We start from the raw sequence: 25,713 nt of genomic DNA on the forward strand, positions 1-25,713 counted from the left end.
GGGGAAAACCCTCCTCGTCGACACTGGCTGAAAGGGATCTTGGAGTCATTGTTGACTCCAGGATGGACATGAGCCACCAATGTGAGGAAGCAGTCAGGAAGGCTAACTGCACCTTGTCATGCATCTACAGATGCATTGCAAGCAGGTGCAAGGAGGTGATGCTCCCCCTCTATGCGGTGCTGGTCAGGCCGCAGTTGGAGTACTTCGTCCAGTTCTGGGCACTGCACTTCAAGAGGGATGTGGCTAACCTTGAGAGGGTCCAGAGGAGGGCCACTCGCACAGTCAAGGGGCAGCGGGCCAGGTCCTATGAAGATAGACTAAAGGGCCTGAGTCTATTCAGCCTCCACAAGAGAAGACCGAGAGGGGATCTGGTGGCCATCTATAAACTCACTGGGGGGACCAGTGGAAATTGGGTGAGGCTCTGTTCCCCCGGGCACCACCTGGGATAACAAGGAATAACAACCACACATGGATTGAGAGCAGGTTCAGGCTGGATATCAGGAGGCATTACTTTATGGTTAGGGCTGCCAGGCTCTGGAATGGGCTCCTAAGGGAGGGGCTGCTCTGCCCTACCTTGGGGTCTTCAAAAGGAGGTTGGATAGATATCTGGCTGGGGTATTATGATCCCAGCACTCGTTCCTGCCCAGGGCGGGGGTCGGACTTGATGATCTGTTCAGGTCCCTTCCGACCCTAGAAACTATGAAACTATAAACCTAGTGACTATAATCATCAGTGCACAGACCTTGACCTCTGCTTGTACATCCCTCACTCAGTATCAAGTACTTGACTCCTGTCAAGGACCATCCTTTATATTCTGTGTTCATAAAACACAGGACACACACTCCCAGTCTGTGGCTGGGACTCCTTGATGCTATGTTAGTATTGGAGAGATAAGGACCTGTCATAGGCATGTCATGCCCCTGTGTCTCAGTCTCAGCCATTACCAGTAGGTCATTCTCACCAAAGAGCTTTCAGCTTCAGAGCTCAGCTGTGCCCACTTCCTTCCCTGGGGATGTGATGCTTCTGTGTGCTGTGGGTCCAGCAACACCCAGTGCTAGAGGATAAACCTGGGATCTGTAATACAGCAAACCAGAGGCCTCAAAATCTACGATGTGCCCCAGGAAGAGAGCAGGCAAAACTGAGGGCGCTGCCATTGGATTGGGCCTCTGCCATGGCAGAGAGTTTGCTGGGTAAAACATGCCCAGATGAAGGAAAATTCTTTCTTGACCCCAGTGCTCAGTAGCTGGTCATTGGGCTATACACAGAGATATAGATATGAATTGCCAATAGCTGGTCATTGGGCTATACACAGAGATATAGATATGAATTGCTAATAGCTGGTCATTGGGCTTTACGTAGAGGTATAGATATGAATTGTCAACAGACGGTCATTGGGCTACATATAGAGATATAGATATGAGTTGTAGATAGACCTGCATTGGAAATGCAGCCTCTACCACCTGCTGACACCGGTATGTGTCTCCCATGTACAGTCCTAGAGGGAAATTCTCCCTGACCTTTGTAAGAGTATATTGATGTAGAGCATGTTGAAAAGTTGCTTGTTGACAGATATTAGGCCCTGCCTCTTGAGCAGGCTGACCCACTGCCCACGGGGAGCTCCATCCACCATGGAGTGGGAACAGAGGCCAGTCTCCAGGGTTCATTCAGTCCCTGAAATCTGCTTAGACTGACAGCACATGCGAGGGAAGGGCAATCAGAAGCAATTGCAATGGATGCTCTGCGCAACACGGACAGCATCCAGTAGGAGCGAGTGCGAGTCCCAAGGAACTCGTCTCATTTGGCGTTTGAGATGTAGTACGTGACCTTCCACTTCTATCATGAGTTAGATTTGCCCCATAAATAAGAAGCCACAGTCTACTGAGCTAAACCCGCTCCTCCTCACTTTGTGCTCCTGCTCTGGGTTGATAAACAAGGCAGTTAAAAGATGAGGCAGAGAGTTTCTCAGCAATGAAAGATCACCATGCTGGTGGCTGAGCTGGGGAAGCCAGCCCAAAGATGTTGTCCTGATTGTCAGCCCAGGAGCTCTGTGAGGCCCGGCGGTTGAGCTGGTTTCAATGCTGGGATGCCCCAAGGGACTGGAAGCAAAATGCTGGGATGTAATAATCACTCTGCCCTTCCCTGACACGAGACCGAACCACCAGGCATCACTCCCCTTGCACACTTGCTGCCTCATATTATCCCCCCACCCAGCAGCCCTACTTAACTGACTCTGACTGTCAGTGATTTGCAGCCCAATCCTTCAAAGGGGCCTCAGAAATGCTGTTAACATGCTATAAAGCAACTGCTTAGAAGCCAGCATGCCTGTAACAATCTCCAAGCCTTGGGAAAAGCCTAAATTTGAACTCTGTGTGTGGGTTCATTTCTAACAAAAACAAAGCAAAATAAATTATAGATACATGAATTGCACGGACGTTTGCACAGAAACATGAATTGCATTGCTCCAGTCTTTGCAAGCTGGACCTCCCTTGATGCTCTAGAGAGCTGAATAATGGCAGACAGGCAGCGAGAGGCAGAGCATGCAACTGCTCCAGTGTAAATTGATGAGGCTACTCCAGTTACCTGCAACAGCTTATTTTACTTTCAGTTTGGATCAAATGTTTCCCAGAGCTGGAAAAAAGAGATTGTGTTTATACAGCACTGGCCTGGATGCACAGGGCGAGCCCCTGGATTTGCCAAAGACTGTGTGCGTGTAACCTCAGGCACCTTCTGTGCCTAAAGGCTAGCTAGGCATTCATCTCCAAGGGACTTTCAGCAGCAAAGGAACCATAATTTTTTGTTAGAAGGGAACGGAAAAAAAAAAAATCAAGAATAGAAATAAGACCAAAAATTCTGCCCATTTAAGTCCAACCAAGAAATAATTCCACCACTTTCCTTTGGTTTGTGGGCAGCTGTGCAAATTTTATTAGAGTCTAACACACAGGGCATCAGGAGTAAAGATGTTCCAGTTGCAACTCCAGGCTTCCTGGGTCATCACCGAGGACGGCTCCGGAAACAGCCCCTTTTCCTTTGAGATGCTTTTCCTTTGAGACTGGGCACATGCAGAATAAATTATTCCTGTTAATGAAGTTAATCCAGAGCCTGGATTCAGTTTTGTTTTCCACTGGGGAAGTAGTGAACCCCTCCGACTCCTCACCGAAATAAATGAAAACATTCTCTTAAAAAACAAAACTTGCAAGGCAACAAATTCCTATTCTGTTCAAATAAATCTCAACGCGTTAATTAAGTTACTTAACCTCCCATCTCAATTTTATTGTCCATTTTGTTAAAAAGTGGATGAATGCGTTCATTCTTAATTATAAAATAATCCTATGTTACACAGATTTACAGCTTGGGAAGTGTCCAACGTTAAAGGCGGCTGGAGCAGGAGACGTCATTAAATAGGCAACCATCATTTTTTTTTTCTTCTTGGAAAACAACTAGGACAGAAAGGGGGACAGACAACAATAAGCTTTTGCCTACACACAAAATAGAACATAGAAGAATAAAAGAATATGTAGAAAAAGGCAATTTATTTCTTTTGGGGAGAATGACAGTTGGGCATAGGCAGTCAGACTGAGGTAACTAATGAGCCCTAATGAAGAGGACACAATATTGGAGCCAAAGGAGTCTTATTCTTCTGGCTTTCACCCCCACCGTGATTTTTTTTTAAAGTGTTTGAGGGTTTTTTATATGTCAAATTCAGTCCCCAATGATGTCTTTTCCCTTTAGTTGTATGTCCCCTGGTAACCATTTGTCTCCCTCCTACCAGAAGAGAGCAGGTGGTTTTGATGCCCGGGCATGTAGGTAGAGGTTCCCCATCTATATTGCTTTACACAAGTTGGGAGTGTCCCATCTCTTTGGTTTCCAGCCCCAGACCAGCTGTGTCTTGGTGGTGCTCGGCCAGCTTGGTCGATAAAAGTTCCCATTTAATTTCTCCCAGGATGCCAGCATGCATCACTCAGTACATAGGTCCTTTGACAGCTCCTGGCTCAGTCAGACGTGCCGAGGCATAAGCAGAGGCTCCTAGGCAGGCAGCGGGCTCGCAGAATCCGGGGAGACCAACCGGCCCAGGTAACCCAGGTCGTCCTGGTTGCCCAGAGGATCCAGGAGGGCCTCGCTCTCCATCTTTGCCATTGAGGGCATGGCCAGGGATGCCAGGAAGACCTAGAATGAGAGAGAAATACTCAAGGTCTAGGTGTCTGTTTTCTAAGATGCAGTCCTCTCACTATGAGCCTGATCCAAGGTTCACTGAACTCAATGGAAAGATGTCTACTGGTCTTTGGATTGGGACCTCTCTAGGGAACAGGCCTAATTCTTCCCAGTCGGGGTACAAGCAACTCCCACGGAAGTTAATGAACTATTGGCATTGCAGTAGGCTATTCTCTGACCGGCCAAAACATCTTTATACTTAAACAGCAAGTACCCAGGTATCTAGGCCCCCTTGCATGAGAGGTCTCATGGGTTCCTTTGACAGCCATAATTCTGAGTCTTGGATTCAGCTCCTGTGTTGCGTGAGAAGACAACACCTGCTGAGCTCAGCAGACAGCATCAGGAGGGGGATTAAGGAGAGCCGGGTATTGGCAAAACAGTACGAGAGGAGTCCAGGAGTGGAGCATCAAGGGGTGCCATGGAGCAGGCTGGAGAGTTGTCCTCTGCTAGAAGGAATCGGAGTCAGAGCTGTTCTCAAGTGTCTACAGCCCGGCTCCTTCCCAATAGCAGGTCCAAACAGACGATCAGGAGCTCTTGTACCACTCCCAGCCTCGTGCTCCAGCACTTCTAGGATGTCAATCTTGGGGAAGGCACAGGAGGTCCCATTAGCTATGCGACTTAAAGCCAGATTGGACAGAGCACCAGAAAGTGGGTCCATCGTTCACTAGCTGGGGGACTAGGTGATCTACCGGCGCTTTTTCCATCTTCATGATCTGTACTACAGTAATCTTGACCTTCCGGTTCTGTGTAGCGGTCAGGTTTCCACAGAGGGCTCACCTGGGATTCCCGGAGGTCCCGGCATGCCCTGATGTCCACGTCCAGCATCTCCACGCTCTCCTTTCTCTCCTCGCTTCCCTGTGTGAAACAAGAGAGGTGGCTGGTGTGAACACACCATAGAAGCAATAGCTTCAGGTCTCTTGAAGGGGTGCAAGGGGCAGCAGGTTGTGCTGCCTGGCTGCTGTGGTACAGGATGCAGAGGGCTGAAAGTTCGCAGTGGGCCAAATGAGGAAAAGGAGGAGGAGGAGGAGGAGGAAGACGCAGCCCCTGATTCCACACAGAGACAAAACAAGGCGCTGGATGGGGGGTTGAGGCTGTTATAATCCACAGGGACATTGCATTTGTTAGGAGGAGGGGGGAAGAGACCAATTGCATCACATGACAAAGCTGACCAATCAACATTGAAAATAGTGGGGACCATTAAAAATAATTAAATTTAAAAAAAATTAGCAAAAATAAAATCCAAAAATAGCTTAGGGAAGAAATCCCAGTTTGGGGCAGTGGCACTTACCTTTGGGCCCAGTGTTGCCAATCTGCCCCATGGCTCCTAAAATGCCTGGGATGCCACGTGGTCCAGGGGGTCCATGCAGGCCTTGCTCACCAGGCGGCCCAGGGGGCCCTGGGGGGCCAGGCGGTCCCATCACACCAGCTTCACCTAAAGCTGCTCTCTTGGCACTCACTGCCACCTCTGCCAGCTGTTCTGTAAGGCAGACACAAGGCAAGGGGGGTTGGTGCCTGCAGAGCCACAGGGAGCGTCACCCAGCAGGGGCAGTGCTTCTACTCACCTTGCAACATCTTCAAGACTACATCAACAATGTGCTGGTCCCCAGCATCCCGGCCCTGGGAGCAGAAGGGAGGAGAGAAGCTCAGAGATGCAGCTGCCCGACAGACAGAGACCAATACCACTCCCCAGCTATTCCGTTCAGGGTCACTCCCGCCACAACCCACGGGCAGGCTGGGCAATGGCATCCCATCAGCTGTGCTGCCCCCCACTAAGGGGATCAAGAGCAACTGCTACTTTCTGGAGCATGGAAATCCAGCAGCTTGCTCCTTTGACTGATCTTTGTGTAACACAGGGCTGGCGATTGTCTTAAACCCCACCTCCGAATGACTTGCTACCAGGTAGGACAGTCAGAAATAGATATTGGGGTCATAACCACGCTATCCTCTTTGTGCAGCTGCATGGGAAGGAATGCTAGGGTCCTGGCAGGGAAAACGTGAAGTCCTAAGATAAAAGGTATGCTGTGCCCTCTAGTGCTGATCCCGGATTTGGCAGCCCAGGCAGACCTGAGGGTTGAAGATTCGTTGTAGATTTTTCTTCTTGAGATCTGTAAATTTAAGGCAAAATCCAAGCCCTACTTTGAGCCCCTTGATAGTGTCTCACCTCAGCGATTTTGCGCAGGGTAAAATACCCATAATGAAAAAACACATGCACGGCAAAAACAGCCCTTCCTCAGGTACATGCCCATGGAGGGCAGGAATGCATCCTTGTTCAGCCTCCCCAGCTTCACCTGTGCATTGGAAAGCACCTTGAGGTTGTACTAATATTAGCAATTATTAATTGCCAGTTGCAAGTTTTAACATGCTGCATGTGGAAGTGCAGAGATTCCAGTCCATCTACAGCTAAGCCTTCACCTGTGCATTGGAAAGCACCTTGAGGTTGTACTAATATTAGCAATTATTAATTGCCAGTTGCAAGTTTTAACATGCTGCATGTGGAAGTGCAGAGATTCCAGTCCATCTACAGCTAAGCCTTCGCCGTGTGCATGAAAACCATCCACAGCCCATGCGTTGCTATAAGAAATAAGCACCCACATTGGAAGCATTTGCCCAATGGAAATAAAAAGAGGCCCAACCTCCAGACAGCAGAGCTGCAGCAAAGCAGTTATGCAGCCCTGTGCCTGCCTTTGCACTGCTATTATTGGGCACAAGAGGGTACTCTTGTATCACGCCTACTAAATCAGCAAGAGCCACGGAGCTCACTTAGGAGTGTCCAGCCTGTGCTGTCTATCTCCAGACGGCATCTGTCCTTGCTCCCACTGAAATCAATGGAGTTTTGTCTTGTGACATCAGTGGAGCAGGGCCTGGCACACTGTATCTGCCTGCCCGTGTCCCTTCTCTGGCTCCACCCGCATCGTGGGCTGGATTCCTCCTTTCATGTGGATCAAAGTCGCACTTCACCTGGAACATGTGCTCCCTACCCTGCAGAGCAGGGGTCAGTGACGTTTTTGGGCAGAGCACCGAAAACACCCATAACTTCAACTTGTGAGATGTTGGTGTGCCAGGGGTGGATGACAGGGGAGCCACGAGGGGCTCGATCCTTGCTGTTGGCATATAGCCCTGGCCCCTTCTCCACCATCCACCCACAGGCATGTGTGCCAAGGAAAATGCCTTCGAGTGCCACGCTCTGGCATCCATGCTGGGGGTTGCCTACCCCTGCTGTAGAGGGTACAAACCACATATGAAGGGGTCACTCACCGGCATGCCTTGCCGCCCAGGCATTCCTGGCACGCCGCGCTCTCCACTGAGCCCACGAGGGCCTGGTGGGCCTGGGTAACCTCTCACGCCAGGTGAGCCAGCGTCACCAGAAGGACCAGCAAAGCCAGGCTCACCACGGATGCCTTGCTGCAATGTAGAAGGAGAGAGGAATCAGCAATTGGAGGATCTCAAGCTAGTCTTACACTGTAGGCTCTGGACCCTGTGGGTGGACCCAGTCCAGAATCCATGTAGGAGGAGGGCACTTCAAGATACCAAAATCCATCTATGCTCCTGGCTGAGGCTCCAAAATAACAGGCTTATTAGCAGCAGCTGCATTTATCAGCATCTTCTCAATGGCAACTGGGCACTGATTTCCAGTGCCCTTGGAACAGCATTCAATTTACAGCCCACCATTTCAGATAAAGCCCTAGACTGAGATTGTGCAGAGCAACATGGAAGCTTGGCCATGGGACCCTGTGGCAGAAGGCCACCTCTGTCTCTCCCCAAAAACTCTGCCCTGTGATAGTTTGGTTAAAATGGACCCCGCAGACGTCCCATCTCTTTAGGTAACCTGAACTGGCTACATTCCTGGGGGAGGGGGAAACCTGCTCTCTCTGCCTACATGACTGGCATCACATACCTGGGTTGGGGGCTTAGGCTCCCTATTGTTTGAAGCAATGCCAGTCTGCCCAGCAACCAGTGATACATTTCAAATTGGTTGGCTGGCAGCCAACAGGTGCTGGCCTCCATTGGACCAGGTAAATGAGGTCACAAGGTCTATATAAATTAAGGGCTGCCCAGGAAGAGAGTCAGTAGTCATGATGAAAATTCAGAGAGAGAAGAGCTGGACCATCTGAAGCTTGCTCTCTCTCCCTCTCTTGATCAGTGAACGGCCTGCCTCTGGATGATACTTGTGAGTAAGCTACCTGAGATCTAACTAGATATAGAGCTTGCAGTAACTCAGATGCGTGATTAAAGACTACCCAGCCATGCCAGTTTGCTCTGTGGGACTTCTCTGATATTGCTCTACCCTGTACCCTATTCCAAACCTACTCTTTTTAACCAGTAAAGTTCTCCTTTGTACCCAGTGTGGGAGAGTTATTGGGAATGGATCTAGATTATGCCTTGGGATCCCCTTGGTTTGGCTGAATAAGGGAGACCACTGTTTGTGCTTAAGACTGAGAGAAGCACCCCAAGTTCATGAAGCGGGTCGAGTACCCTCAAGGGCTACTAGGCCTGTGTTTCCCAGGGGGCATAGAGCCAGGATCACTCCAGACCCTGGGTGATGGCAATGTTACCCTCAGACTAGTGAGTGTGCTCCAGAAAGGGACTCGGCTAGATGCAAGGCGTCCCCAGGGAGGCACTCAAAGCCTGGAAGGTGGTCAGGCACAGTGAGATGGGTGGCTCAGGCGCAGCAGCCCCCACTACTGGCCCGCCACAGACCCCAGTGGGATCACCCCAAGGTAGAGCCTTACTGTCCCCTCTGAAAGCAACTAACAGACAAAGGCTAGTTCCCTCCCATCCCACCAGCCCTCCACAAAACCCCAGTAGCAAACCCCACTGGTCCCTTGGACACCCAAGAGCCAACAGGTGGTGGAGGGTTATCGCAGAAAGAAAGTTCACATGGAAAGGTGCAGGAAGCTGTTAATTCCTAGATTTATAGGCACTCACCTGCCCTTTTGGTCCTGGCTCACCTGATTCACCCTAGATATAAAATAAAGAGGGAACATGGGTGTGAAGTACTGCCACAAGCTCTTGGATTACTGCTGAGCACCATCTGCTGGGAGACTGTGCAGCAGAGGGTCAGCACCCACCCCTATTCTTGGTGGATCATCTGGGCACATCGGCATGCCCTTAAGCCATCAGTAGGGTCCATGCAACCTTCAGACATTGAATAGCACTGTGGTGTAGCGACACTGTCCTCTGGGGGCATTCTTGTCATGCACGTGTCTCTCTCAAACCAGGAGCAAAACCTGTCTGAAGGGCTCCTTACCTTCTCCCCCTTCTCCCCGGGAAGACCTTCCACGCCAGGGTCTCCCTACATGGGAGGAAAAGAGTCAGTCAATACAATTAATCTCATGCCCCCACCATGGAGAAGACAATTGCAGGCACACACAGAGCCGTATTTTTGCTTGGCTGAGTCTCTTATCTGGAGGCTGTAATCTCACATGCTCAGTTACTTGCAAATGCAGTTTAAGACGGTGAGATGTCCAAGCACCTGATTTGCAGCTGCAATTACGTGGATAGAGATTTGTGACTTTGCACCCAATCGTTTGCAGCGCCCATAAGAAAGCAAACAAGCCAGATACTTTTGTTTAAATGTTCTTTGTGCAAAGTTCTTGCAGCAGGAATGGAAAATTACAGTGCAAATTGTTTCTCTTTCAATAAATTGACATTTTTCTGATGAAAAACTGTTTCATTAAAACATTTCTGACTTATTCTAGGGGTTTGTTCTTTGCTTTGCTGTTAAGTGTAGGGTAATAAAGGCTCTGTGGACACTAGCAGTTAAGACCTATGTTTCTAGGATGTGAATAACCACTTGGCATTTGATACAGAATGACAGGACCAGGGAAGCCAAGCCATTGACCCATGAAGCTTTTGGGTTAGTCATTGAAAGCAAGTTCCCCATTCAGTAAACAGAAGCCAGTACTGTTGAACTTTACAGACTTCAAGCCTGAGAAAAGCAGCTTACAAGAGCAGCAAGAAGCTCAGAGACTTACCACGCCACCTTTGGAACCAATTTTTCCTGGAAAGCCCTGGACAAAGAGAGAAGAGAGTGATCAGGATCCAGGTCTTTGTGCCTTGGCACAAGACGACAAAGGCAGCTGCATCGCGAGTGTTTTACAAAAGTGGCTAAGCAGGGGCTCGTGACACACCGTGAGACTTCAGAGACCAGTACCTACCCTAAAATCCCCATCCCAGGTTTTACATCAGCCTAACTGTATCAGTCAGTTCCATCCATCTACCCAGCCTTGTTAGAGGTAGGCATTAAAGCCATCAGTGCACTGCTTTAAATCCAAGCCCCAAGGCCAAATTGTCATCTGGGTAATAAGTGGTGCAGAAAACCTCGCTTCAGCTGCACATCAGCATTTATTTGCACTCTTGCTAAGCTGTCTCTGGTCTGATCCTTTCCATGCCCAGAGAGGTCTGCGGGAAGCTTTCCAGAGGCCTTGGATCAAGTCTCCACATCCCTGATTAGGCTCATGAATCAGAGGCTAATTGAGCGCAAATGTGATTGTAAACAACTGCCTGTGCAGATGAATTGCCACTCCACTTTTTGCGGCAAGCCTCCCACCGATGAAGCTCAGCAGAAAGCAGGCAGCTAAGCAGGCAAAGCCCCTGTGAGCTGAAATCAGAGCCTGGGGCTTTCTGTCCCACCAGGTCCTGGGATAGTCCTCTAGGCCATTCTGTCCCAGGGGACAGCCGGACCCTGATCCAGAAGAGTCAAGAGTTATTTAACCCACAGATGAAGTGGGAACAACAGCACAATATAAAACCTGTTTCTCAGGGTTTAATTAATGTCAAGAGCATGTCACCAGGGAAATACATGCTGCCCACCCACTCCCATTCAGCTGGTGCCCATGGGCTGGGAGTGGGCCCTGAGAAGCACCCATGGCACCAAGACCTAGGTTTCCAGCAAGCTTAAGTGCAGCTGCTTGGGGCCGATCCAGGCCACCCTCACTTTGGGGTTGGTGCACAGTGAACAGGAGGAGGTGAGTGAGGCTCGTTTCTTTAGTAGCAAGAGTAAGCACCCTGTTGCTGTGACAGGTTAGATATCAGGAGGCGCTACTTCACGGTCAGGGCAGCTAGGATCTTGAACCAACTTCCAAGAGAGGTGGTGCTGGCTCCTTCCCTGGGGGTGTTTAAGGGGAGGCTGGATGTACACCTTGCTGGGATCGTTTGACCCCAGTACTCTTTCCTGCCATGGCAGGGGGTTGGACTAGATGATCTGCTCAGGTCCCTTCCGACCCTGGAAACTATGAAACATGGACCCAAAGTCCCAAGCACAGGGGTGGCCCCTGCTTTGGTTTGCAGAGCTTCTTGGATCTGAGCAGCCTGCACAGCTCTCGTTCCCTTCTCTTTCCCAAGGAAGCCTCTGAAGCTAATCCCCATCTGCCCTTCTCCAGCCAAGGCTCTTTCTGCTGCAGCCCAGCATGCAGCATCTATCACGGTGCAGGGAGGTCTTTCGAGGAGCTTGGTAGGAAGGCATGGAGAAAGAAAAGACTTCACCAGACTCAACCACTGCCACCTTCTCTTCCATCATGCTGCTTCTGCTCTTCTCCAGGCAGTTTTCCCTTTCCCTGGGACTCTCAGCCCTAACATGCAGGCATGAAAGGAGCCCTCAAAGAGCACTGAGTCCCATTTCCCTCCTGCTTTGCACTGGAAGCTGCCATTTACGCTTGTACTCAAGGAGAGATCAATGTTTCCAGACCACACCGGGTGCCGTCAACAGGCATTTCTCACTTAGCAGTGGTGCAAACTCTCTGTGCAGCAGCCCCCTGCGATGCCCTGAGAAAACTGAACCTAGGCCAAACAGATTCTCACAACAGCCTCAGGAAAGGTCTCTCCCACTTCTGGTGCTAGCTTTGGTGAAGACCATGTCCTGCAGCAAGTTTTTAAAAGAGCCACCGGTATCAGTAAAAATCAATGCAAAAAGAATTGGCTACTTCTGTATCTCACACGCTGTCATCTGACCAAGCATGTTCAGTGCTATTTATCCATCCATCCACCCCTTCCAGTCATTCACTTGTAACACCTACCCTTATCAATCCATCCACTCTCTGTATCCATCCATCCACCATCATATATCGCCTAACTATGATGTCTGCTCATCTGCCCCTCACTGTATCCACTAGTAAGTATGCAACCATCCATCCAGATCTGCTGTCATCAATTCTATCCTGTTATCTATCTGTTCTTCCACTTTATGAACCAAACAGGCACATACTATCTCCATCCCCCAACATCTCTGCCATCCATGAATCTGTCTACCATATATCCACCCATCCACTGACCACACACATTGTGTCCAATGTCCATCTATCATAACCAGGGTATATATTTATGGGGCAACCATTCTTCTCTGTAGTATATCAGCTCTTTGCAAACTGTGCCCCTGTAAACCTCTTTTCCCTTCTGCTCTTGCCCTTGGCCCTCTCGATCTCCCTCCCTTCAGTCAAGTATTTCAAGACCTTACCTTGTCTCCTTTGACACCTGGCAGGCCTTGGGATCCTGGGATGCCGGGAGGACCCTGCTCCCCTTTAGATCCCTGGAAATCCAAACAACATGAGAAAGAAAGAATTAATGTTGGAGGGGAAGAAACAGACCTTCAGTGAGGAAGACTCGCTGACGACTGAGCACAGACAGGCAGCTGGGAATGCAAAAACTAAATTTAATACAGTCATGTTCAGAGCCCACAGTGGTGGCTAATGAAAAAACAACGAAGCGTATTCAAGACTGCTGGGGTACTGAACCCATAAGATTAGGAAACTAGACAGGAACAGTAGCTGGGGGCTTCTGTACCTATGTATTCCAGATGCTGCCCTAAGGTAGGCAATGAAATGGTCTGCGCTGCAATGGGCTTGCAAAGAAGTCTGAGACAAAACTCCCATTAGCAGAGCACCGTGCGCTGCAGGATCCAGGCAAGCATCATCCCCACCAAATGGGTCATCCCTCTGGTGTCCTAGCTTTAGTCTCAGTGCCATGAGTACCATATTTTCCTGCATACAACATGCCCTGGAATATAATATGTACATTGCTTTTGAAAGGCAGAATAAAATTAAAAAGCTCTTTCTTGTAGGAAGGAACTGAGTACCAGCAGCTGGGGAGACAAGTCTGCTCGCTGTTCTTTTCCCTGTGAGTTACAAGCAGATTTTACTTTTGCCCTTAAGGACAGAAACTGCTCTTCCCATATTTCTCACAAAAAATGCACACTCCAATTCCCAGCAGCTCGTTTTGAGGGAAAACTGTGTGTTATTTGAGAGAAAATACAGTACCTCTATGGCAGAGAAGATGAATCGTTCTCAACTTTGGCATGTGCTGGCAAGCAGAATACATGCCCAGGGTCTCAGGCAGGTGGGCACAGTCTACATGCATGGTCATGTCACCACATCTTCTGTGTAAGGACCTGGACTTCATTTAAGGAGACTTTTTTTTTATTCACTCAACTTGCTAGATACTGAGAGAACTTCTCTCTCAGTCTCTCTTGTCTACAAGGCCACCCACAGGAGACAGGACAGCCCTCCCCCTGCCAAACAGCCTTACAGCCTCCATTGCACCTTGCAGAGAGACCAGCAGAAAAATCTGCAAAGGCAAAACCCCCCCTCCCAGCAGCACACCCCTCTCCCAGGAGACTCCACTCCCAGCTCCGGCTGCAAACACATAACTGGCATTTCAGGACTGTTAATCCCCAAGCAATTCAGTCCTGCTGGCTAATCCTCTGGCTGTCTGGCCACTCGCAGCAGGCACCAGGCTGGTTCTGTTCCCCCTTCAGGTTCAATTGCTTGGAGGAGGCTCCTGGGGCCGGAACACAATTAATGCCGGCGTTCCTATTAGCGCACCAGTTGGCTCAGTTAAAATGCACCAGGGCTCCCAAAGGGCCAACCTCCCCAGGCCTGAGCCTCAGTGGCACAGTCACGATTCCTGAGTGCAGAGGGAACCGAACGGCGTGGTGCCTTCCGGCCCCACCATGAGAAGAGTCCACACAGCAGCATCACTGTGGCTATTTATGCAAGTCCCCGCATGGAGCTGGAGGCAGTCTCGAGTGCACTGCATGCCCAGCCTTTGGCTTTCAGGTGCAGAGGGTACATAATGCATGTAATACTTCCCAGATTTTCTCCTCTGTGCTTTACAAAAGGAGGGGCATGGGATTTTGCGGGTGATATCTTTTATCCTACCTCTATAAAGGAGATCAGCATGGCTATTCCCACTTCATAGAATGGGGAAACTGAGGCAAGCAGACGGAAAGAAACTTGCCCAAAGTCGCACAATGGAAGAGCAGGGACTAGAAGACAAGGATCCTGAATCCCAGGCCAGTGCTCAGACACCCTGGCAGGAGCATGAGGTCGATCCCACTTTGCTAATGAGGCACTGACACACAAGTTCCCCTCAAAAGGCTTGCCCTGTCCAGGCACATGGATGTGCAGGCTATGGGATCCCACTAACACTGCATCTACCCCCAACTCTAACCCCAGCCTCATGCAGTACCCATAGGGAACTGAGGGCGTTGCCCTTGCAGTGCAGTAGGACTGTGGCCAACAACTGCCTTGGCAAGCAAGCTCAGATGGTTATTTCAATGTCCATCCATGGGCTGAAATGCACTGTGGCCATGCTGGTTTGGGCTAGGGGGGCGGTTATTCCTCCTCAGAACAATGCACATGAAACAGATGCAGTTTCCCAAGTGCAGACAGATATCAGTGTCCCGCCCCACCTGGGAACTTCAAACCAAGCTGCGTTCTTCCTGCTTTGTTGGTGTCCTCTGGCCAGGATGGCTCTGGACCAGAAGACAGGCAGTAACTTTGCAAGGGACTCAGAGTAGCTGGTCTGTCTGCAGAGACACTGGCTTTGCCGGGAGTGGTGACAAGCTGCACCAAGCTGATATGCTTAGGGAGAGGTGCGATACACATGGACCACTAGTGCATGCTCCACAGAGACCCTTCTCTAGCTACAGACCTGATCCAGCCCAGCCTGATCAAGCCATTTGAGCCCTGTGGGCACTGGGCTTTGTCTGAGGAGGAGGAAAAGGTGAAATTCCACGTCCACGTCCTTGCCAAGGCTTTGGTGCCGGAGTTGCTGTATGCACACGCACCTATGCATGCCTGCTTGCACTCACGCACATGCACACGCACATGCACATGCGCACATGGGTATGCATGCAAGCAATGCCATACTCACCACTTTCCCCTGAACACCTTGGGGACCCACAGGGCCACGCTCACCCCGATCGCCCTGCAGAGAGGAAAGAGCAGTGGGTCCTGAGCAGATTATGCCTGGTAGCACTCTCCCCATTATTTCACTGCCACCTTCCAGCCTCTGCACAGCCTCTATGGCTGTGCCCCTTCCTCCCACCCCACTACCTACAGTCCCCACGAGCCCCTCTCCTAAATACCAGTGAGGGAGTGCAAGGGTGCTACCTGGTTTCCCATGAATGAGAGGTTAACCCCAGCTTGCCCGTCCTCTCTTCCCATGCCAGGTACTCAGGTGTGTAGCAATAGCTGCCTGGGAGGCAGAGCTGGGTAGGGTGGGATCCAGGCCCCCTGTGCTTGCAGCTCCCTCCCCATGTATGCCAAGCTCCTGCTTTATCACCACTCAGTGGTTGTGTATCCACTCTCCCCAACAGCAACAGGTCTCAGCCACAGGAGTGTGGGAGCTCCCTTGAGCAAATGGCAGTGTCTGCCCTTCCTGGGATGCATTTCAGCCAGAGCAATCTGCAAATGGATTAAACCCCCCACACCCCACATTGCACAGGGAAGGATTACACCCAGTCTGCAGACAGGGAAAACAGAGGAGTGGAGAGGGGCAGGGTCTTGCCAAGGGTCCTGTGGCAACTTAAAGCCAGAACAGAGAGTCCTGATTCCCAATACATCACATCCAAGCAGTGCAACATGTTCCCATCCAGATGAGGAATTCAACCCCGCACTCCCGTTGTCTTGCTCCAGCAATTACTGAAGCACAATACCTGAGTGCGCTCAAGAGCACGCTCCTTCCCACATCTCAGAAAGAAGTCAGGAGTCCTAGCTCTAGACCCCCAGTGCTAACTTTCAAACCAGGTCCCCTCCTAGAGCCTGGAGAGGGTCCAGGAGGTCTGGATCCCATTGCCTTGCCCCAACCACTAGCTAGTGCTCCAGCGTGTTTTCTGGACTCACCTTCAGCCCAGGAACACCTTGCGGCCCTTGCTCACCTGGAGGTCCGGGCTCACCCTGTGGAAAAGAAATCCTTATTAGGATGGGCTAGTGCTGCAGCACCTCTTGCTGCTCGTCCAGGGCTCTGCAGGCATCCTCCAGGAACACCCACCGTCTCCCACCTCTCTCAATATTCCCATGCACTCCTTTGCCCTTTGGGGCCTTCCACAGGCAACTTGCACATGGGGGTGATTTCTGCGTGGCGCCTCCTTCCCAGCCATGCCCATGTGAAGGGCTGCAACAAAGTCAGACCCCCCCCAGCTAGTTAGGACTCTAGACTGGACTTACTCAGGGGTCTGGGCAGGGATCCTGGAGCTTCTGGGTACCAGGGGATAGGGCACAAAGTCTTAGCAGGAGTTGTGGAGGTTGTGGATAAGTGAGAATGTGACAACGGGCTGAGCCCAGTGGAGTATGCGTGAGATGCAATGTGGGGCTGGGGCTGGGTTCAGCATCCTTTTGAAAATATCCCTATGCTTCCTCCCATCTCCCGGGTGACTTCGTGCCCCAGCCGTGCAAGCAGGGCTTGGAGCTCCTGCTCTCTGCAGCAGAGACTGCACAAACAGTGGGAGGGGGGAAATGGGGCAAGGGGAAGGGGCCGGTGTTGTTTTCTAATCCACGGGGAAGCTCCAAGAAGAAAGAAAAGCTAACACAGGCAGGAATGGAAGAGCTGGCCCTCTTGCATAGATGGGAAAGGAGCCAGGGGGGCCCAGTAACACACACAGACGGCGTCGCTTTACTTACCGTTTGCCCCGGAGGTCCGGTAACTCCTGCCAGCCCGCGGGGACCTGGCTCACCCTGTGAATGATGCAGAGGCAAAATTGATGGCATGTAGTATGGAGGCCTAGTCACATGCTAGTGCCTAGGATCCCTGGGCATGGACCGTGGTCCTGCTGGGCATGACACTGTGCAAACATAGCACAGAAAAACATACCTTCTACTTTCAAAAAAAGAGGCAGAGGAGAGAGTAAAAAGAAAGCCTCAAAGCCAACCTGAGAAGTAGTGTCCTCAACAAATCCCCAGCTTTGTCCCTGTAAAGATTTTTGTAGGCATCCTGGCAATGGGGAGTTTCCAGGGAGGAGGAGGACAATGAGGAAGTGCTGTGGATGTTTTCAAGGGGCTTTGCCCACCTAGGAGGGGCAGCACATGAGAAGACACAGAGAGGCGTGTTTGACCACTTAACCAGCGGGCAAGGGAAGTTTGCACTGGTGGCCCAACAGAAACAAAGCTGATCTCTCAGTATCCTACGAGAGGTGTCAGGCCGGGAGGGGAGGTGGGGGGCAGCCTTGACCATGAAGACTAGCAACTTAGGGTTCCTGTGAAGGAGAAAGGGAAGAGCATGGAGGGATGGAAAGAGAGCAGTGCCATGGTCAAAAGAGCCAGCAAGGAAAATGATAAATAAAAGGTCATAAAGCTGTTTCCATCCATTGACAGATTTGGTCTTCCTGTGCACCAAGCATGCCCATCACAGCCTCCAGCTGCAGGGCTGGGAGTTAGAGAAAACCCACAGGCCAACCCCACCTTCAAAGAGGTTATTCGTTCCAAGAAGCACCCAAAGGCTCTTCTCACCCACCTTTGTTCCTGGGCCACCTTTGGTGCCAGACTGGCCTGGTAAACCCTGCCGAAACAAACCCAGGTTAGTTAGTGTGTGGAAAGTGTTGGGTATTACTGCCCTTCTCGTGCATTTTGGATGTGTGACCGAGGGGGTCAGGGATGGATCTGGGGTGGGTGCAGAGGGGTAGCTGCACCCCCTTTAAATTCCTGGGTTTTAAACCCCAAGTTTAAAAGTAAGTGCATGGCAGTGGCAGCATAGGCATAGGCAGATAAGGCTCTTTGGGTAAATGTGAGATCTTGCATTAGACCAACTCAAACAGTTGGAAAAATTCTTCTTTGCAAGTTTTCAGGCACCTGATTTGTACCCGAAAGTTTGCAAAGAAGAATTTTTCCAACTATTTGAGTTGGTCTAATAAAAGATCTCGGGTTTACCCAAAGAGCCGTGTCTGGCAGCAGAAGCATCATTTTTATTCAAGCAGCAGTGAGGGGGTCACTAGACTTCATGGCTCATTACAATTAACCTGATTCCTCTCATACTCTTCATTGCACAGGTGTTAACGACCAGCTCTCCTTTTTAATGGTCTGAAAGTTCCTCTAATGAAACTCTTCTTCCTTCTGCAATTCTGCTGTCTGTCAGCTCTCTCCAGTCATTTCACAGCCCTGCAGCCTGTTGTTAAGTTTAGCCAAAACTTTAACTCAGGTGTGAAAATAACTTTCAATGAAACTCAAGAAGGCTAGATTTTGTTTTATGAATCTGAAAGAGATGTACATTTAATTCAAGTGACTACAGGACAAAAGAACCACCTGATTGTATTTGCCTAGTTCATTGTGTCTTTATAGGTATGATATAGCAAATTCATGCATGTTCCACTAAAGTTGTATTTGCTTGTGCTTTGATCTTAAACTGCATATCATAGCCTTAGGCCCCTAATATATTAGCAAAGCTTCTAATTTCCTTTTTCCTGGACAAAAATATGTTGTGTTATATGTGGTGATGCACCACCCCATCTGCACCCCACTTTTCAAAATCCTAAACCTGCCCATGGAGGGGGTCCCCATCCTGAGATGCAGTCCCAGGTGTTTTGAGATTCCCCTTGTAGGGAGGGAGAGGTCTTTGCCAGAAGAACATGGTGCTGCTGGGATGGAGCTCTACAGACTGGGAATAAATAGAAAAAGCCAAGATGTAGGGTGGGACACATCTCAGAAAGTTGGGGTTGAATGAAGGAAGAAGTTCAGAGTCTTCTCCCAACTGCTTGGGCCACAATCCCAAGACTTGCCTGTCCTGGGAGATTGTCTGGACTATGAATCCTGCCTTAGACCATTGTTCAAAGGGCCACCAGGTCACAGGTAGCCTTCTAATAGCAAAGCAGCTGAATGGTCCTAAGGAGCATGAAGGCCTCTTCTCCTTTTCACATCAGAGAATAATAAGCTTTTGTGCTTTATAAGTTTCCACTCTACTTCCTCTCTTCAGATGGCCCAATGACACCGCAAGGAAGGTTGTGACAGCCTGGTTGGGGATGGCTTCTAGGCTCCCATACTTACAGCCATTCCTCGGTGCCCCAGTGGTCCTGGGCGGCCCGGTTGCCCTGCGTTCCCCTGCAAGGGAGATGATAAGCTGTTACTGGGTAGCAGCCAAGAGCAAAGCAAATCACAGAATGGGGTCGAGGCCCTCTGGGCCGAAGGAGCACAGTGCAGATGGGATAAGCGTTCAAGAGCTTTGGGCAATCTGAGCTGGAGGAGGCCAGAGCACTTCCACATGCAACCGTCGCAATGTAAAGGGGAGAACCATGCAACAGCCCCATTGGTAGCCCCTTGTTCTAGAAGGGGGTCCCACCTGGGCATTCCCAATATCCCAGAATACCCAGCCTGAGCTACAAGGATCCCAGTGGGAGGCTGGGTGCTAGCGGCCATGCACAGCATCAGCCTCCATGTCAGGGACACTGAACCCTTTGGTGCCCATCACAGATCCCAGGTCAGAGACCCCTTCTCTTCCAGGCCCGAACACCAGCAACCTGAAGGCTGGCGACTCAGGGTCTGCAAAGGAGCAACTCTAGCTGGGGGGAATCTGACTAACAGGAGGCGGAGGAAGAAACTTTCTAATCTGTAAAGGGACAAAGAGACACTGAGACAGACGGATGCCGGGGAGAATGCGGGAACATCTAGAGACATCTGAAACCCCCTTCTGGCATCTCACCTTCACACCAGGGATGCCGGGGGTGCCATCTTTACCATCAATGCCAGGGAGACCCTGCAACAAAGGAAGAGGAACCATCACTGCATAATAATGTCGTCGAAGGGGGTCAGGACTCTCAAAAAAGCATGGAGCCTCCCAGGGGAAAGAGGAGGACCTGCTCCAGGTCCAGGGACATGGGGAGCTGGGAAAAATGGAAGTCCTTGGCTGGTAGAGCAGGATGCATCACCTTGCAGCCTCCTCTCTGGAGGTCTCATGGAGCTGCTCATGGAGCAGGGAGCTCCTGGGTGTAAAGGCAAGTGGTAGTGGGGATGGGATGGCACACAAAGGGCAGCCCCAAACACAGAGAAGATGATGTGAGTAAGGAGCTGGGGAGAGGAAGACCCTCCAACCCCAAAGGTAGCAGGAACACCAGGTGTAAATGATGGGTTTCACCCTTCAATCCAGAGCAGCTGGTGCAGGCACAGGGAACAGCAGCCCCTCTGAGGATGCTCTGGCCCACCACGGAGCAGAGCACAAGTGACAGAGACTGGCTGCGGAGAGGTTTTAGGATGATCCATGAAGAGGGAGGGGAGAAGCAGGTGAGACACACGTGTTCCCCCTGGCACGGGACCTAGGCGGATGAGCTGGATAGGCACAGCATTGAGTGAGCCTTTGCCTAGGGGTAGGACAAGACGGGCTCTGATGGGTGCAGAGGTGGGCACAGAGGAGGTAATAGTGAAATGTCCATTCCCTTCCCTGGGTTTCAGTCCCATCCAAGAGCCACTTCCCTGACTCCCCACCCTGCAACCTCCTCCCCTGCAGCTGCACCAAAGCCAGTAGCTTGAATCCAGACAGGGTCTGTACTTACATTCTCCCCCTTGGGGCCCAGGTCCCCCTGGGGTCCCCTGATGCCACGGCCACCCTGCAGGAAACAAGCCAGACCAGAACAAGCATTACTTTGATAGCTCAGCAGCTCAAGAGACATTAACCAAACCCCAGTGGTTCAGTGCAGGGATCTGCAGCCTGCCTGCAGGGGAAGAGCTTCTTTGCATGGGATACAGGGCAGATTTCACCTCTGCATCGTGAGTGGGGAGGTGGGAGGGGGTTGGAGGAGAGCAGAGAAAGGCCCTAATCCAGGGTTAGACAGGTACAGGTTTGCCCAGCTCCCCTGCTGCTTGTACACATATCTTCACACTCATGCACGCACAGGAGGCCTGGAGCTCCTATAAGTGCAAGAAGAGCAGACCCCCGGGAGCTCCAGTCCACAGCATTCAGAGGTACCTGTGCTGACCAGAATATGGGGTAGGGGCGAAGGGAGCTGGTGGCAGGCGAGTGGGCACAGACCAGCGTGAAGCTACTTCCTGGACACCAATCTTGAGTAGGATTCCTCCCTTTACCCAGGCACTGCTCCAGGTGGGGGGGGCTCTAATCCCTTAATCCTGTTTGCATGGGAAGTGAGTTGATGGCATTTCCAGCTATGGAAAAACGGGGAAAGCTGAGGATACCAGGACCAGAATAGCAGGCAATTGCTGGGAATCCATCCACAGCGAAGTGCATAAACACCGTGTCTGCAGCACAAGGGCTTGAGGCGCCTCTGCCCCAGAGATACAGCTCATGTCACACGTGTGAGGTTGAAAACACCCATTCCTATATATGAGATGGCACCTGGCAGGATACCTCTGGAGGTAACACATCCCAAGTACACAGACACTTGTGCATGAGTGCAAACCAGTGGAAAATATGCCTGCAGGGATAATGGACATAGGCATATCTTGGACACAGCCCAACACGGCTACAACCTATACTGGTAGAATGGACAGGAGCTTGAGGCATTGTAGTGCCCAGGAAAACACAGCTCAGGCACTAACCCAGGAGGCCCCTTAGCACATTTCAAGGGAACCCTTCACTTACAAAATCTCCCTTCTCGCCGGCTCCCCCGGGTGGCCCTTTGGGTCCCTCCTCACCCTATAAAAGAAAGGAAATATAGAAGGGTTTAATTCCAAGGCTCCCAACATCCATCACCCTGTCCAGATGGCAGTAGTGAACAGGATCAGTCTGACGGGGAGGGATGAACACTATGCACAGATCTGAGCCAGCTCTGTACATCTGCTAAGGATCCCTGAGCGTTACTATAGGCACTTTTCACCAGTAGATCTACAAAGGAGATCACCATCCTCATCCTCATCATACAGAAGGAGAAACCAAAGTGCAAGGCAGACACGAAACTTGCCCGGGGTCCGGCAGCAGAGCTGGGAACGCATCTGCCGAGTCCAAGCCTGGTGCCCATTCCAGTGGGCCACATTGCCACCCATTTAAAGCCATTTGCTTTGGGATCCTTCACAGAGACAGAGATGTTGCTTCCACTCACGTCTGTGGCTTCCCAGGGTTTGCAAAGGTGCTTTGACCCAGAGATTTCTCAGGGGGTTGGAGACTGTGGCTGCCCTGGGAGGAAGTGGTGCTCCAGGGGGAGTTGATGAGTTTGGGAAATGTCCTGGCTCTTGCATATCTAGGCTGGGGGTCTCGCTTTAATTCTACAAGGGTGTCTTTTAGGCCAACGGCCTTCCCTTCTGGAGTTAGTAGGGGACTTTCTCCTTACTCCACCTGGGCTGCACAGATGTTCCCAGGAGCAGGGACTAATGTAGAGGTAGTAGTGATGTAGGATGTGGTGGCCTACGATAGCAAGTCCCTTACAGCCCCGCCGGTCCTCCGTTCACAGCAGCAACCCCGAGAGAGGAAGGGGAAAGGACTTACCGGCTTTCCGGCAGCTCCAATAGAGCCAATCATTCCTTTATAACCACTGGGTCCCTGCAAACAGAGCACAAGGAGGAGGGGTGTGGGTCAGGGTGTGGATGGGAGGCTGTTCAGTGACAGCCACAATGCTGTCCAGACGATGACAATGACAACTGTGCTGCATTCAGATGATGATGACAGTTATGCTGCATCATGCTCTCTGCCATGGATCAATGCCATGGCCCCCATTTTACAGGTGGTAAAACTGAGGCACAGCACGGGGAAGGGAGCTGCCTGTGGCAGGGCTGCGTCAGAGAATTCAGCCCCCCCTATCTGCTTGCTCTAAACCAGTGGGTCTCAACCTTTTCAGACTGAAGGCACCCCTTGGGAAATGCCAAGTTTTAGCTTTCCCTCATTTTTTGACTACAGGGAAATAAAAAAGCAATTTTTCTCTTACAAAGAACTCAGAAAAACCACAACAGGGCAAGAGGTTTTTCTCACACTGCGTTCCTGCCTGAAATCTCCAGGTTCTCTTGTGACTCATGCTTGCACACCCAACAGTGCTAACACTGTACGCACCCTGTGGCACCCTTAAAAGGATCTCAAGGCACCCCAAGGTACCGTGGCAGCCTGGCTGAGAATCGGTGCTCTAGACGCTAGATTTCATTCTCTTCTGAGAGCTGAAGGAGGCTTGACTCCAGCACCCACCCAGCGTCCACCCACCCCTGCTCGATCTCTCAGGCCCTCCCTCGGCATCGGTGCCTTATCCCTACCCAGAGGAAGCCTGCTGGAGCAGGGCATAATGCAGGCAAGCAGAGCTGTGGTCCCAGTGCCCCCTGGGTGCTTACCGTCTCGCCTTTCGGACCCTCCATGCCAGGGTAACCCCTGGGTCCCAGAGGACCCTGTGCCAAAGAGAAAACACACAGGATTAATTTGGCGCCTCTCTGCATCAGACCACGTGCCAGGAGCAATGGGACTGTGACAATACCACCCCCGTCCTCCCACCAACAAGACGATGATTACTAAAACTGATTGGAAACTCGTCCTTCCTGCCAAATCCCAAACATTTGCAGATCCTGCTGCTCCCCCCAAACTCTGCCAGCCATTGGCAATGCCCTTTCCCAGCTGTCAATGTAACAGCATCCGTGAGTCAGAGCTTGTCATCCTTGCTCATGTGAAACTCCCACCAGCTCCAAAGGGATTTGGGCCTGTTAATTGCTTTTCATCATCAAACCACTTGATAATCACAAAGGCATTAATCCTTCCTGGAAGGTAGGCAGGATAAGCCCTATTTTGTATGCAGGGAAACCGAGGCAGGAAGGAACTTGAGGACTGCGTGCCTGAAGTCAGAGAGAGAGCTGATGTCAGGAGCAAGACGCCCTGGCTCCCAGGTCAGGGCTCTCCTCTCGGGGGTTAATCACTGATTCCAAGCAATTTCTTGGCAACTTAACAGAATCCCACCCCGTAGAAATGGAAAAATAGAGCCTTTCTTGATGCTCACTCATTTGTCATACAAATTCCAACCTATCGGTGCCGTATGCCCACACATCTCTGCCCCAGGCAGGAAGGCTTGGTTATTATAACCATAACCCAGATCATACCTTTGCCTCCCCTCAAAGCAGGTAAAGGGATGAACTTGGGGAACTAAGGAAAGATTTGGGGCAATAAACTCCAGATAAAGGATTTTCCGATGCTATTTTTGAGTCATTCCAGTACAGACCAAAGCACTTGAAGTAAATGAATCCCTATTGCCACGTACTGGTAGGGGACCATGTCACAGCCCCTTTCCTGCCGAGCTTCCTCCTTAATCTAAGGAGCAGGGCTTTGTGCCTTTGTGGCCGGAGAGTTTGGCTGGGAAGACCTGAAATGCTGCAGTGTGCAGACAGCTGAGGATGCCGAGCAACCTCCCACCAGCTGCCTTGGAAACCCATTTCGCTTTTAGCTCCCCTTGTGATGAGAGGGGGAAGGCAGAGACCTCCCATGAAAAAACACACTGCATTCATGTGCTAGAAGGCAACAGCTGAACTCCCTCCATGTATTGTACCAGCCTTTCAGCTCATTTGAAGAAGTATCCCAAGAAGAGGCCTTCCATGAAGACCACTACCACCTCGAGCACGCACAGCCACCTGTGTTACCGGTGCAGATCTGTTATGCTGGCCGCATCCCAGAGAACAGAGGCACACCAACCCATGCGAGCTCTGAACTGGACCCACAGCCTTTTAAAGGGACTCTTGATTTTTAATAAGGGAGAAGACAACCAGATGGCCTGGGGGATGATGAGTTGGCTTCAGAGCCTTTCGCTGCCGAGGCTGGGAGTGAACAGAAGGCATCGCCGTGCAGCAGCTGTTCAGGAATCTGTCTCCTTGTGGGACACTGGAGGACTAGCAATGATACTTGGCTCTTATCTAGCATGCCTCATCTCTGTATCCCAATGGAAAGCCAGCATGACAGTGGATGGGCGGGGGGAGTAAGGCCAAGAGAGGGACAAGGCATGTCTGGCCCAATAAAGCATGTGTGTAGGAGTCCTGAGCGACTCCCCACCCAGTGCTGTACTCCTCAGTCTCTCATCCCTTCCTATAGCAGCAGGCCCAGCAAGGAAATCAAGGCCGGAGAGACAAAATCCTTCAATTTCCATAGGGTTGAGCTGTTTGGATGGCATTATGGGAGGTAAACTCCCTTGTTCATACTGCATTCAGTATAAGCAGAAGACTTCAGACTCCAGGGCTGTTGGAGATCCCCTTGTCACCCTCCTCCTGTCAGTGGCCAAAATGGCCAAGCATCGCTCGAGATCTCATCCTCTGTCAATGGCCAAGACGGCTGTCCATTGCTTGAGATTTTCTCCTCCTGCCATAGCTAAAGCAACTGGCCACCAGGAACAAGGATACTCTTTCTTGT

At 51.0% G+C, this 25,713-nt stretch overlaps 1 protein-coding gene across 1 annotated transcript in view; it reads right to left on the reverse strand.

Moving 5' to 3' along the window:
- Positions 1–3,240: 3,240 nt before the first annotated feature.
- The window catches only part of COL9A2 (collagen type IX alpha 2 chain), a 39,189-nt gene continuing 16,716 nt past the window's right edge, over positions 3,241–25,713 (reverse strand). The window contains exons 14-32 of the mRNA XM_019547777.1: positions 23,667–23,720; positions 22,840–22,893; positions 22,000–22,053; positions 20,957–21,010; positions 20,110–20,163; positions 19,458–19,511; positions 17,935–17,979; positions 17,106–17,159; positions 16,329–16,382; positions 15,358–15,411; positions 12,662–12,733; positions 10,185–10,220; positions 9,458–9,502; positions 9,136–9,168; positions 7,465–7,611; positions 5,772–5,826; positions 5,498–5,686; positions 4,987–5,064; positions 3,241–4,164 (exon numbers count right to left, since the gene is read on the reverse strand). Of these exons, the coding sequence (XP_019403322.1) occupies positions 3,959–4,164; positions 4,987–5,064; positions 5,498–5,686; positions 5,772–5,826; positions 7,465–7,611; positions 9,136–9,168; positions 9,458–9,502; positions 10,185–10,220; positions 12,662–12,733; positions 15,358–15,411; positions 16,329–16,382; positions 17,106–17,159; positions 17,935–17,979; positions 19,458–19,511; positions 20,110–20,163; positions 20,957–21,010; positions 22,000–22,053; positions 22,840–22,893; positions 23,667–23,720 (1,392 nt within the window). The 3' untranslated portion in view covers positions 3,241–3,958. The remainder of the gene's footprint in view (positions 4,165–4,986; positions 5,065–5,497; positions 5,687–5,771; positions 5,827–7,464; positions 7,612–9,135; positions 9,169–9,457; positions 9,503–10,184; positions 10,221–12,661; positions 12,734–15,357; positions 15,412–16,328; positions 16,383–17,105; positions 17,160–17,934; positions 17,980–19,457; positions 19,512–20,109; positions 20,164–20,956; positions 21,011–21,999; positions 22,054–22,839; positions 22,894–23,666; positions 23,721–25,713) is intronic.

The sequence above is a fragment of the Crocodylus porosus genome, unplaced genomic scaffold, assembly GCF_001723895.1.
Source record: "Crocodylus porosus isolate Cpor-Errol unplaced genomic scaffold, CroPor_comp1, whole genome shotgun sequence".
Taxonomy (NCBI): domain Eukaryota; kingdom Metazoa; phylum Chordata; order Crocodylia; family Crocodylidae; genus Crocodylus; species Crocodylus porosus.